The sequence below is a fragment of the Anopheles marshallii genome, chromosome 3, assembly GCF_943734725.1.
Source record: "Anopheles marshallii chromosome 3, idAnoMarsDA_429_01, whole genome shotgun sequence".
Classification (NCBI taxonomy): Eukaryota; Metazoa; Arthropoda; class Insecta; order Diptera; family Culicidae; genus Anopheles; species Anopheles marshallii.
Window position 1 is genome coordinate 69795931 of NC_071327.1, and position 13723 is coordinate 69809653.

Genomic DNA, 13723 nt, shown 5'->3' on the forward strand with positions numbered 1-13723 from the left:
GTTAATAACTAAGACAAGAATGTGGGAATTGGAGAGTTCGAACAAAAAGTTCCTGCAGATGATCTTAGAAAGCTTCTAACAGGTGTAAATATGGAAATGGATGCTTTCCAAACGGAGGTGATAATAGACAAGTTCTCGGAGTACCAACAGATAAATCATCTTTTTTTAATAAAATATCTTAGCATGAGTATTTGACGAAACCCAACGCCTATTAGGATCAGGTGACACAACTCAATTGAGAGGTTTGACATGATCGAAAGTGTCAGTACACTAGATCCCATTTATGGAGAAGAATGTAAGAGAAGAAGCAAAATAATAAGAACACGCAAACTAAGAAGAAGAAGCATAAGGAGAATTTCACTAATGGAAAATCTATAAGTTTAATGACGAAAACGAAGCTCGACATTAGTTTGAAATGATTTGTTGTTAGATGGTTATTGTTATCAGATTTTTTAACTTATTTTAGTTGATTTTTAACCAACTTATTTTAGAAAGGATTTCTTTACACTACTTTCTCATGAACTGCAATGGGAGTAATGTTTCATTATAACGATGATTTTATTATTACTTTTTCAAATTTATCGTATAGTGCTGGAGACGCCCAGTACTTTACTGAAATACAATTTCTTGAAAATATAAAATGCTATTCGGTGTATAAAATACCCAAAAAAAAAATCAAGCGCTTTAGAAACTTTTGATTTTATTTGAAAATCTATTCTTAGATGCGTCTAGGCACTGTCGTTCTGAAGAAGTAAGCGACTTTTGAAGATCTAGCCACAATAGAAAAGGAGTTTACATCACTTTCTTATCCATTTCAAAATTCATATTCAAATTGTTTGGTGAATTAAAGAGTTACCCAGTTATTACAAACATTTTCATCAGAATAACACATTCACGCCAAGCATTCGTTGATAGCTCGCAGTAAATTAAAGTTTGTTCCACAGTATCCACGAAAATCATCCATATCGATTGACCACATCATCATGCCGGCAAGGTTGCGACTGTTGACGTAGTTGCACTTCTCCACTATGCTTGCCCGGTCGTCGTATCCAATCCACTGGCGGTCCAGAAACCCGTACGGGATGCGTTGGGTTTCTTCCCACACACGCTGCCAGCTGGATCCGGACAGAAAGTGAACACAAGCCTCGTGGTATGCCATGAAACCGGGCTGCTCTGTGTACGGTCCCGGCAATCCGGCCCCATCCGCTGGTGCCCGCAGCCCATTGGAACCGGGGTCCGATAGCGTGAAGGAGCGTCCATATGCGGGAACTCCCAGCACTAGCTTTGACGGTGGCGCACCCTGGCCCAGCCAATAGCTGACGCTATGATCCACGTTGAGCATCCGTTGAAAATCGTTCTGATCCGATGGTCCAGCGAACAGTGGTGCATTGTGGCCGGTAAATTCGTTCCACGCACCGCTGTAATCGTAAGCCATCAGGTTGATAAAATCCAAATGCGGCACAATGCCGGCAATATCGTACGAAATGGACGCGATTGTTTCACTTGCACCGAGTGCCGCCGTTACCAGCAACCCGTGGGACCGCAGCTCACCGGCCAATTCCGATAACATAAGCACAAAATTCTGCTTATCGTTAGTGGTGTCACCGTCGTGCATGGCCGGGAACTCCCAACCCACATCCACACCGTCGAATCCGTGGGCGAGACAAAAATCGCGTGCATTACGAGCGAATGCGGTGCGCAATGCGGCACTGGCGGCAATGTGCGAAAACAGCGCAGGATCGACCGATGCACCACCGATGGCGGCTAGTGTTTTGAGTTGCGGGTTCTGCTGCCGCAGTGCGTTGAAGCGCCGAATGTTTCCACGGCCACCGTCATCCTCCAGATCGAGCCAGGGATCCAGCACCCTTACCGCACCGGTAGCGTCGACACCGAAGAACGCGTACATAAGATGGGTGCAAAGGAAAGGATCGATGTGTTCCACATTGAACTGCCCCCTTGCTGGGCGGTATGTGGCCCATGTGGCGTAGTAGCAAACAATCGGTTCTGCGCTTGAGACGGATACGATATGTGTGAATGGTGCGTCAACTGTGCTCACCAATATCTTCACTTACTTCCTGCTTCTACGTTGCAAAACACAGCCAACACGATAAAACACAAAAGGGCAGCGCGAATCATAGTGTCACGATCACAATCACCGTTCAATAAGGACTGACGGATCTCGGCGCAGTGTCAGACTAAATATGATAAAGTACAGTCGGTTAAAGATAAGTCGCGGGCAGATAACATACACGAGAAAGGAGGTTTTATCTGCTCGTTATAGATTAGATGCCGTGCGCCGGTATCAATTTGAGAATTTGGGGCACGCACGTGCGGTTGGGAAGATTGTAATTATCAACATGTGTAAATAAACAGCTGAGGGTAGTTGTATGGAAAGGAGGTCGTTTGGCCTGAGCAACTGGTTGGTGACCGTGTCGGCCCATAGCAACCATGATACTACTAAGCTTAATCCGCTAGGTGGCGCTAATGGAGACTGCACTCGAGTCGAGTCTCGCGTCAAGTGAGTAAAGGGAAGAGCGACGATGACTGATTTGAAATAATTGTTGAATGTAATTGGAGGAAATTTTAGAATAAAGTATTAAAATATGCAACTAGCGAACATTAAACATCTCTTGGAATGTGTTAAACTTTGTGTAGAACAAGGTACGTATGTTATGTTAATGAATGAAATTAACTAAACAATATCCGGCACTCGAAATGGTTAGATTAATTTCTTACCATCATTATATTTGTCGTCATTTTGTGTCTTTTGTTTGTTTACTTTGTTAAAAGAAGACATTTTTTATAGCAGAATTATTGTTGTCTATGCTTACAATGAACTAAGCAATGCGTATTTTAAGAAAATATTATCAGCTTCTTAGTGCTCTGTTCATATTGCTGTCGATCTGAAATTAAAATAAAGAAAGAAAAAACGAGAGAGAGAGAGAGAGCACTACAATTGGTGTTGTTTCACACGTTTAGAAAGTTTCACCCCGTACCAGCACGGCGTAAACTTGTTGATGGGATCGAGAAGGTTACGAAATACATTTCTCACCGGGTCACCGAGGTGAGTTTATCCAGTAAAGTAGCGGAATTGAAGGAAGCAAGAATAAATTTTCAGCTGCTATGCTAACATTAACCGACAGACGTTTACATGCGGCGAATGGAATCATCCGAAAAGGTATGGTTGGGAAATGGGCATGATCGTCAGATTGAGGTTTCGCAATATTGCCACTGTAGCGGCAAGCATTTCGAGATGACCACCTGGTGTACTTTGCCGGTGCGTTGTGAATGGGTGAACTTCGTACAGTTTGGAAACAAGCTACAACCGCGTAAATGGGCGGAGTTGCTATCAATTTTGTCAAATAATTTAAGTACATCATGAAAATGTTTCAATTGTTTTGTATGGTGTGTACTACATTCATCAAGAGAAGTTTTAATCACGTTTGGCAATTCGCTCCAGCGATTCGGAATATATCTGGCTCCATTACTATTGTGCGCTGTCGTTTGACGGCTGTTAGTCCCAATTACTCTCACTGATACGAACGCTCCATCACAATATGACATCTTTTTATACTGTGATTGATGTCTTGATAGGTTTTAATCAGCTTTGTCTTTATCTGACAAGCTCTCCTAAGTATAATTTGTTGCTAATGAAAGCATTTTCAACGATGGTTTCTTAAAAACCTATGACTCAAATGCCTTCTACACCTCTTTTGCTCGAATGATGATTTATTTCAGGTTTGTTACAAAAAAATGAAGTTTTTGCAGCATTACTATTAAGTACGTCTTAGACTGAAAGAATTAAAACAGGCAATAACGTGTTTTCTTAATTTCAAATAAAAATAACCGCTTTGTATAGTTTAATCGATTACCACAGCTGAGGTGAGCCGTGAAATATTTCACTACAGCGCCTTGAAATATTTCGCCTTTCAAAGTTTCATCGATTCGGTTGATGTTAGCAGTTGGTTGACTAACAAACATTGAACTTAATCCATCGTAACAAATCCTATCCTAACAACACAATTTAATTGAAATTATTCTTCACTTGTACTGCCTCATCTAACACGATGTCTCTCCTTTGCTAAGTAAAGTCATTTGAATGAGGATTGATCATAACAAAAGGGTTTGTTTTAGAGCTTTACCCAAATAAAAGACTCAAATTTGAGAATTTTATGTTACTAACAGCTGATTGATGAACTTTAAGTACGATGTATTAAAGGTACTTGAAAGATTTGTCAGCTATTCGCGAATCATTCATTAAGAATTTTGTTTTTAAAGTTAATTGCAGAATTATGACAGTCTCAATGTCTTGATGAGAGCATATTGTATGCATTTTTTCAATCAATGCAGGGCATTGAGTCTTTAAAGAAAAGTTTGATAATTTATCATCAATAAACAATAATTATATGAATTAGCACGTTTTGTTTAACGTTATTATAGAATAACGTATAACAGCGTGTTTTTAGAAATATTTTGCTCAATTTTCCCAATTAATCATTAGACTATAAACAAATACAATTCTACAATACTTAGGGACTATTGACCACGAAACGGGCTATTCCACAAGCATTCTAATTCAACAGCATAAGGCAGAGCAGCAAATCCTCGTGGGGTTTGGGCAAGAAACGAAAGAGTCGGTCATCGATCTTACACGGTCGCTATGCTCGGCACACGCGTTTTGAGAGAGAGGATCAGTTTCAGTGGCAACTTGATCGCCGCGGGATGCACACGCACTCTCGATGACGATGTCAGTGGCGTCGCGATAATCAATTAGTAATCGAGTGACTGTGAAGCGTATGATTGTGCTGATTAATAAACTGCGCTGTGCAATACACCGAATGGTGTGTAATGGTCCTTACGTTGGTGTTGAATAGCGTGTGTGTCTTGTGGTGCAAATGAAAAAGTGTTTCAAAACGAACTCTTATTAACATTAGTTGCAGTGTTGTACTTTAATTCGGTGAGCTGAAACGAAAGTTGCCAGCACCTTCACAAACTATCGACATAAAAAAAAACCACGTGCAGAATTAAAAGAAGAAACTTCACGGAAGCCGTTTAGATGCCGTGGGTTCGTTAATGTTTCACCACTGTTTTATGTGATAAATTCCTTTATTCTCTGGTACGGAGTGTGGCGAGTGATAAAAATAAATCCGCCGTCGCGGGTTGTAGCGCTGAGGCATAGTGTACGGAAATCTTTCTCATTCTCTCTGTTCTACCGGCTCTGTGCTGTGTCTTGCCTACCGAAATACGTGGCGAGAACACAGCCCGCCACCGGGTGGAAGGTGTTTGAAAGATGCACGGACAGGAGTTTCAGCACTGCAACCCTTAAAGAAAGAACTACTTGAGCAGCAGGCAGAGAGCGTAAAAGGTGGAAGAAAATCTTAGCACAACTTAGTTTCCTCGAGTCGAGCTGAAAGAGACCAAAATTAGATCATCCCTTTGCGTGGATCGTGGGTTCGAGCGCTGAGAAGATCCCGCAAACGCATTCGCGCCAACACGCACCAATCCCACAGGTGGGACCCAAAACGTCTGGTTCGCCATTGGAAAGTAAATGCAACACATGCTCATTAACGCATCATTTCGGCTAGGGTAACCAACACACGCAATGCGTACCGGGTTGATTCGTACGAAAAGCCATGCATAATTGTGCGATTGCGACGGTAAACAATTGGCTGCGGACACATGATCGGACCGGGATCGGAGCCAACATGACAACAGTATGATTTTGTTTTGCGAGCTGCTGGTTGTTGGTTTTGAGGTTAGACCATTGTTTGTGCTGCACTGTTCTGTTAGAAACTGCCGGCGAGATTGTGGTTTCTATTTTCGGCTTTATTTCCACACACAACTAATCGAACCGACGCTGTACATGACGCGAATCTACGTTTGCATATAGATAAACAAACAGCATTTGGGGTAGTGGACAGGTTCCAGATTAACACGGGAAATGTATTTCAAGGTTCTATCAAATGTGTAACAAGCGATTAGATCGGAATTTCCCAAGGATTTTTGTTAAAGGTACAACTATGATCATTCTGCTAAATTCTATCCAGAGCGCTGTAATCGTATTTATAACATAAAGTCGAATACTTTAGGTGCCATGTTCATATTTAAAAATTGATTTACTAAGAGTATGCGGCATTATTCATTAATGGATAATTCGTGAACAATTTTGAAGAGCTTTCGAAGAGTGGTAGACTTCAGCAACTACTGTGTAGTCCTTATGGAAAAACAATTAAATATGACAATGTTGCTGATATGCCATTTCGTTGTCAATTCACTAAGGACTTACAAGGCACTGAGAACAAATTTTAATTTAGTACAATTTAAGTACAATTATACGATATAGTAAATTTGAGATTTCGATATGAGAATCGATCATATTACCAAGAGGCAACAGAGACCAAATTCTGCAATGCTTATCAAACTGCAGCAATATTGCTAAACAGTTGCAAAACATTTATTTAAAAAAATACAGATAGTACTCGAGATACGTCATTATAGAGAACCGTTATAATCTGGAAAAAAAAACTCGTATCTAGATTTTTTGCGTAAGAATCCGGGAGTAAAATCGTTTATATTTCATAGTTAGATAGTTGACTTCCTTTTCTGCACTTAATTTTTTCAGCAAATCAGGCGACTATTTGAAGGATTACATTAAAATAAATCTAAAGCAAATATTTTATTTGATAATAAAAAAGGTATTTTCTACCAAATTTTCTCCGTTTTGCTTAGAATTTGTGCTATAAATTAACACAGCTGTAAAATTTCCAAGGTACACAAGGCTTTACTAGACGATCTGGGCTTTAAGAACAACTTCGAAGTATTAAATTATGTTAGCATACAAAAATACTATATTCCACCATTGAATCCAGTAGAAAAATGTCTCGTGTATTAGCATTAAAAAGAAAGCCTCTTTAAAATTATGCCCAAAATTTGAAAGTTGGCAAAAAAACGAAAGAGAAAAGGATATAAATTAATTTCTAAAGCAGTATGCACATTAGACAGAAATTAAAATTGTAAAAAAAAACTTTAAAAAGCCACTCCATTCTATCCGGGCGAAAGGAAAATGTGAAAGTAGTTTTCCCCCGCACGCAAACACATCACAAAGATTCCTTTTAAAAGCAAACGGGGAACGATCTCGGTATAAATTTATCCGTGTGTCGACACAAGGATTAAGAACCAAGTTTTGCTAGAGTTCTGACATGTGGGATTTTCTTGACACATGAACGGATTAGGGCGTATGGAGGTATGTTTCCTCCCCCATGCAGCAACGGAGCAAGGCATCTGCTTGCCAGCTTCCTTCCGCTTGTGTGCATGTGCCGTTACCGTGGAAGGGTGGCAAGATAAGCCTTGCAGCTGTGCTGGATGCAGTGTGCAAATGAGGACTCCGGAATCCGGTAGCAAAACTAAATATTGGATGTTGAAGTTTACACTTTTTGACTTTATTGCAAAAGTCAAATTGTAGAAAGACTTGCAATTGGATGTGACTTGTGTGGTGGGTGGAAAAGCGCATCTAAAGCTGCAGATGACGGTTGAGAAGAGTGTTCCAATGGAGGATGGTTATTAGCTTAGTAGCATAAGATATAATGATGACATTCGTAATACAGCAAAGACAATCTTGTTAACGTATCGTGTATTTGTTTGTTCCGTCAATGATTGAACACGAATGGCCAAATGTCACCAGGAACCAGCAAACACATGCAACGATGCACTCAAAACAAACCAGAGTCAGTTATACGTAGCACCCGACACGTCGTTGGTGGTACACGGTGACTACAACTAATGGAAAATGTGGGTCAGACCGTCGTACTAATATTACCACCGTCGGTGGACACCCTCCACAAGACGCTTACCAGCATGCGTCATTCGAGATTCTGTGCCGAATTTGTTCCTCACTCGCAAGTGGCTGCGTGTGCGAGGTGTCGTGAAACACTGGTTAGGGCACGTGACGGACGTTTGCCATCCGCCTTCGCTTTCAGCCGGTTGTGTTGATTTCTTTTTTGGCACGCGGGTGTTCCTTTGCAGGGTTTTGACGGCGATTGCGGAAGAATTATGACCCAAATCTCGGGTCGGCGCGAGAGTGGTTCTTTTCGATTGGAAACCGCGTTGCATCATGGTTGAGACGTGGATGTAGCTTTTGAAGATACACTTTCGCGTTGCATCAGGTAAGGCGCGCAGCTAAATATATACATTTTTGTGTCCAATTGGATCGAATTAATCATATCACTATACCGTCCGATAGGTTGGTTTCCTTTCGGGAGGAAATTTTACCAAATGTGAGAGGGTTTCTGTGTACTAAAACTTAATATGCTAAACGAATACGAGTGTGTCGGAAATGACATTTCTTGTTTTGTTGATGGCGCCTTACTATATGTTGTTTTTTAGATTGAGGTTGTATAACATAGTACAACAAGAGTCTAACAAATACTAATTAATGTTATACTACTGTACTGCGTCTTTCCCAACTAAAAGGCGACTATAAAACTATTTCATTTAGAGTTTGTAACGGAGCTAAACAAAATTGATTTAAAAATACTCTGGAGTTTTAGTTGGAAAAGAACTCCTTTTCCTAGCGCACGATTTTCAACCCTGCGATCGACGATCAGCGAACACGATCCATTTTTAGTAGCCAGCGCCACCTAGCGTAATCCTGCCGTATCGCTGCCCTGGATTTGATCGATCCGATCCGTTGCTGGGGACAATTTTACTTGTTGTAATTCTAAAGTACATACAGGGAGTCGCCGAGAAGCACTCAAATATTGTACTGAGGATAGTTACGAACTTGAAATTTCCAATTCTCAGCCTAGTGTCGTCAAAGTCCAAGTCCAAGGGCATAGGGTTTTGGGTGACCTGTTAAGTAAATTTGATGAGATGATAATTAAAACTGAGCTGTAAATGTTTAAAATCCGCTTAAATTAGACATCATGTATCTCAGGAATTACCTAGAATACTTATGTATGTCTGAGTTCCCGAGTTGTGTGGATAACGTATTCAAGAAAAACGCTTGTAGCTTCAATTCCTGCTTAAGTCGAATATCGTTTGACACGTCATTTATATCTAATGTTTGAGAACCAAGTACTTAGTTGCACATTTCAATGAACAATTTCGTCAAACAAATCCTTAGTTCCCAATAAATAGAACCTTATATCCTTAACAATAGACTACTACAATATTGCATCAAAACCCCGAGCGCATTGTTTGTTTGAAGCATTGTGAAAATTGCTCCGAGTCCATTACCCAGTTTCCAGTCAATTTTCCACGATGGACGCCATTCCAAGGCTGCCCCGAGCTGGGATAATATACATTGGGATCCGCTCTTCGGCAGTTGTCACTGTGGTTTTATTTATTTGTTTACGTTCGACACAAAAATAGGACCACAAAGATTGAAACTATCAATAAAGAGCCGTGAAATGTGTTTTTTGTAAACAACCGGCCACCAAAACAGTCCCAGTTCCGAATGGGGAAAACAGCAAAAGCGTAAACTACGACGCATCCTGACCCAATGAATCATGAAGTTGGGTGGATTATGTTTTGTTTTGCGGGTCGCAGATAGGTTGGAAGGGTCGGCTTTCCCGAGGAATCGAACAAAAATGGAAAAGGAACAGAAAGAAACACCGCTTAATGCACGTGACAGGGCGGCTGCACCCGCTGCACTAATACCGGAAGCAGACGTAACGATGTTTATGGTTCGCTTTTTTACGTGCAGAGTGCCGCGCGGAATATGACAGTAGCAGTGATGAGTGATTTATGAGAATCAGTAACGATTTGCCACGCCGCGTGAAAATGAGGACCATCCTGGCGTACGCCGGTCGTAGCTTCCAACTCGTATGATTTATGCACACTGCAGCTTGCCTGCTCTTTCGCTCGCTTCGCTGCAGTTTTGCCGGAGGGTTGGGCTGGTGTTTGGGCACCGTTTGCACTGTTGGCTGTCAGAACATGATCAAAGCTTTTGGGCTGGTATTTCGCGTATGCAAGCAACCGTTTAATGCCGCGAGGCAACCAAATGGACTGCCGTGATGTTTGCCAGATTTACCAACGAATCAATCCACCATCGGACGGAACATCACAGCACTCAAACGAGCATGTTTCCGGAAGTTGTTCCGATTGTTGAATGGATATGGGAGAAAGTAATCGACGGGATTTGAGCTGGTTGGATTAGCGAGCTAAAGTGTTGACCGCGTGCTCGTTACGAGCGCTTGCGTGGGGTAAAAATTGGTAGCAAATTCCCCGCCAATACAGTGATTTATTGGTCAATAGATTACTGATTTTACCAACGCATGGGTGGATATAAATCGTGGAAGCAATTAAAATATTAATTGTTCGGGGTATAATTACAACGGGACATTGGAAGCAATTTTTGCAATTAAAAACCTTCAGGTAACTGTTGATGCTACCACCAATCCTGTAGTTATGGTCGCAATTTGAAGACCCTGAGTGGAGTGAACCCGTTGGTCCGGTGGTGTGTTAGTAGTAGTGCTGAATGAAGAAGAAGCTAAGGGAGGAGCAGTGACGAATTGGGATAATATCGTACAGTTTGTTCTTAATTACATAAGATCAATAATTTGGCATGGCTTAAATAAATAAAATGGAGAAGCTTGAAGCAATCTATCACGGTTGCAACTTCTTGAAGCGCTGCTCTGTTTTAGGAATCAGATCTGCGTTACCCATACTAGTGATCTTGAGACAGTTTGGACAACTATAAGCTAGGAAATGGACTTTAAAAAATGTACTTTAAGTTCCCAATTCTTGAACAAGACACAATAGGCTCTCGTCTGGATCTGCTGGTTTCATCGACTTGGGTAAGAAGTTTGTGATCACCAACTCGTTTGGGAATACTAACAATACTGATAGCAATACATGAAGGAGTAGGAAAGCAAATTCGTTAATGAGTAATTAAATATTCACAAATCTTATTTCAAGTTCATTTTCCTATTATCTATGGAGGCGCCTAGTACTTTATGACGCGGTTATTTTCTAAAAGGACTTTAATAAAATTCAAATTATTTCATAAATGTGATGTTTATATGTGATATTTATGAGACGACAGCACTCTACGCCTCTTACATATTGGAGTTTAAATATTTGGCTGTAAATTTTATAAAATGGCGAATTTTATCATGGCGAGTACAAAAGGCGATTTGGCCCAGTGGATTATTGGTAAAGAATTCATTTCATTCAATAATGACTAGCATTAAAGCCGTTGATTTTCCCCGAGTTACCTCATTTAAACCCCAGAAATGTCAGATCAAATTGTAGAGGGAGTTGTAGAATCAACACGTAGAAGAAGTGCTACAGAAATCGTTTCACTGTTTAAAGCAATTCAGTATGCAACAACGAAAGCATTTGGAGAATGTTCGAAACAGCGTATATGGTACAATATGATTGGTTTCGATTAACATCTCCGATGCCGTCGCACACGTGATGTCAAAAATAGTTTTCCCCAACCACGGCTGTCCTTGAAATATTCCTCACGCGCACTGCAACCCGACCAGAGCCGCATTGTCATCGAACGCTCTCGGAAGCGCACGCACGCCGCACGCCAATTCGCTGCTGCAAAGCACATTTTAAATGCCCCCAAAGTACACGCGACGTTGACTTTACGAAAAGTTGCGCTCCCTGCATGTGCATCTCGCATTCGTAAGCGGCAAACCGTTTTCCACCGTTGTTTGTTCGGGCGCTAATCTGACACTTTAATTGTTATTTATTCAGCAACCGCACGATCGGATACGGTTCGTTCCATCGGGCGGGGATGAATTTTCCCACTCGCCGTTGGTTTGGCGCGTAGGCAATAAATGCTGTCGCACGAACGCAAGATGCGGCCATGTGAAATTGAAGACGGCTCTAAATATAAGTCACCAAAGCAAACTGTCTACCGTCTTCCGGTTGGGCGAACGAGCGCACAGCCGCGCGCTGCTGTCGGTCGAAGAATGTGTTTGATTTGGAACTGTTCGGATTCTTGTATGTTTGTACGAAATGGAGTAGGGGGGGGGGGGGGGAACCATCTCGTTCCGGGGTCCACATAAATTGGAATGTCTATTGTTTTATTTTTATCGTTTTTTTCTCTCTATTCTCGATTGGAGGGCAGACGGAATTTGGGCTGAATTTTTTCAGATTGAAACATATTTTTCTATTTCGATTCTAGAGGCTGGTGGGATATAAACAGCATAGACAAGATGCTATAATTTTGCCATAATACATTTTTCTTTCAGCATCTTCTAGCAATCAGCAGTGCAAAAACACACTTCATTCACTGCTGCTCGTTTTAGTGTCATTCACAGGGATACGTCACCTAATTTGCGTATATATGTGGTGGTTACGGCGTTGAATGTCCTGCGGTGACCAGCGCGCATGACCAACACCTTATGGCGGTGTTTGTCACCGGACCGGTTGTTCCCGATCTACATGCGATCGAGTGAATTGAAGTTTTGTCATTCCGAGCGGTCCATTCAGGTGGTTGACCATCTGGCCGGTACCCGTCAGTATCAACGAACCGCTTCGCCGGGGAAGCAACCGCGAATATCACGAACCAATGTGACGGAGCCCCTTGTATCGAGTCGGTCTAAGCGCACACCGACGGGGTGCTTTTTAATCGGAACGATTGAATAAACGCGTTCGCAGTAACGTAATCGAAAAAAAAAAACCAGAGCGGCACGAAAGGTCGCGAATTTCACGATCGACGGGCGTTGCGCTGCAATGCGTTAAGGCGCAGTGTCGAATGTTATTTGTATCGAATAATCGAACGTGCGTGTACGAATCGATCCTGTGTGCCGAAAGGGGGTCTTCGAAAACGGCAGGCAGCGTGTGTGAGTGTGTGTAAAAGGTTGTGTTCGTTTGCTGGCGACCGTAGGACGGTTGGTGATGGCAATACTCTTGATACACTTGCGCCGCATTCTGCTTCTGGTCACGGTCGTCTATCTGGTCGGGGAGTTCGTGCGGAAGCTGCTGTACGGCGGTACGGCGGCCGTACTGCGCTCTTCGCGTTCCGTCAGCGGTTTCCTGTTTGCCAAACGGCTTCACCTGCAGCCCTGGTTCTACATCTACACGGTTTATCTGTACGCGCTGCTCCAGAACGGGCCCGGCTTTAATCAGCTGAATCTGTTCGATAACTTCTTCCGATAAGCCCCCGGGGCGAGAGTTATCTGTCCAGCGCATCCGCGTGTTACCGCTCCATTAGTCTGTTTGTCTGCTAGCACGAGGGCGTAGTGTCTTCGCCGACCGAACGTGGCTGTAAGGTGTGCTGTATGTTTCGAATGCGGTGTTTACTCTACGCAGCGACAGGGAGCAGCGAACAGGCAGGATCTAAAAATAATACTGCGCCAGCGAATTAGTCCGCCACACCGACGTGAAAACCGGCAGCGATGAGCGAACATTGTATGGGTGCATGATCGTGTGCGGTCGTGTGCGTGCGTGGTGTATGCGCTGCGTGACTTTTGCACCAACACAGCGCGATGACAATGCGCACCGCAGATTTGTGCCGGTTGGGTGGTGGTGAGAAAGAAAATTCGGAATAGTTTTCCCTCTCTACGAGTCGCCCCTACTGGAAGTGTGTTTGTGTGCACTTTTGTGCATCGGCTCGGGACGAAATGCCATGCTGCGCCAGTTCCAACGATCTACCGCAAACCCGTGTGTGAGTGCAAAACATTCCCTGGGCACACACCGCATGGTGCGGATAGGCCCAAAGTCGTGCGTCTGTTTGTTTGCGAAAAAACGGTAGATCGCGATCGCC

General features: G+C 42.6%; 2 protein-coding genes across 2 annotated transcripts; one reads left to right on the forward strand and one right to left on the reverse strand.

Moving 5' to 3' along the window:
- Positions 1 to 892: 892 nt before the first annotated feature.
- On the reverse strand, positions 893 to 2136 carry LOC128713093 (chitinase-3-like protein 1). The gene is made up of 2 exons (XM_053807956.1): positions 2073 to 2136; positions 893 to 2004 (listed from the first exon to the last, which is right to left on the reverse strand). The coding sequence occupies exons 1-2, from the start codon at positions 2134 to 2136 to the stop codon at positions 893 to 895; spliced, it is 1176 nt and encodes a 391-aa protein (XP_053663931.1).
- Positions 2137 to 12855: 10719 nt separating this feature from the next.
- LOC128715325 (uncharacterized) lies at positions 12856 to 13116 on the forward strand. The gene has a single exon (XM_053810207.1). The coding sequence runs from the start codon at positions 12856 to 12858 to the stop codon at positions 13114 to 13116; it is 261 nt and encodes an 86-aa protein (XP_053666182.1).
- Positions 13117 to 13723: the final 607 nt, after the last annotated feature.

What these genes read in the sequence shown, in the direction of transcription:
- LOC128713093 (XM_053807956.1), bottom strand. Translation starts at nt 2,136, where the DNA reads ATGATTCGCGCTGCCCTTTTGTGTTTTATCGTGTTGGCTGTGTTTTGC. An exon ending in TTGCAACGTAGAAGCAGGAA is followed by an intron (nt 2,005 to 2,072) that starts GTAAGTGAAGAT and finishes TCTCAAGCGCAG; the next exon opens with AACCGATTGTTTGCTACTAC.
- LOC128715325 (XM_053810207.1), top strand. Translation starts at nt 12,856, where the DNA reads ATGGCAATACTCTTGATACACTTGCGCCGCATTCTGCTTCTGGTCACG.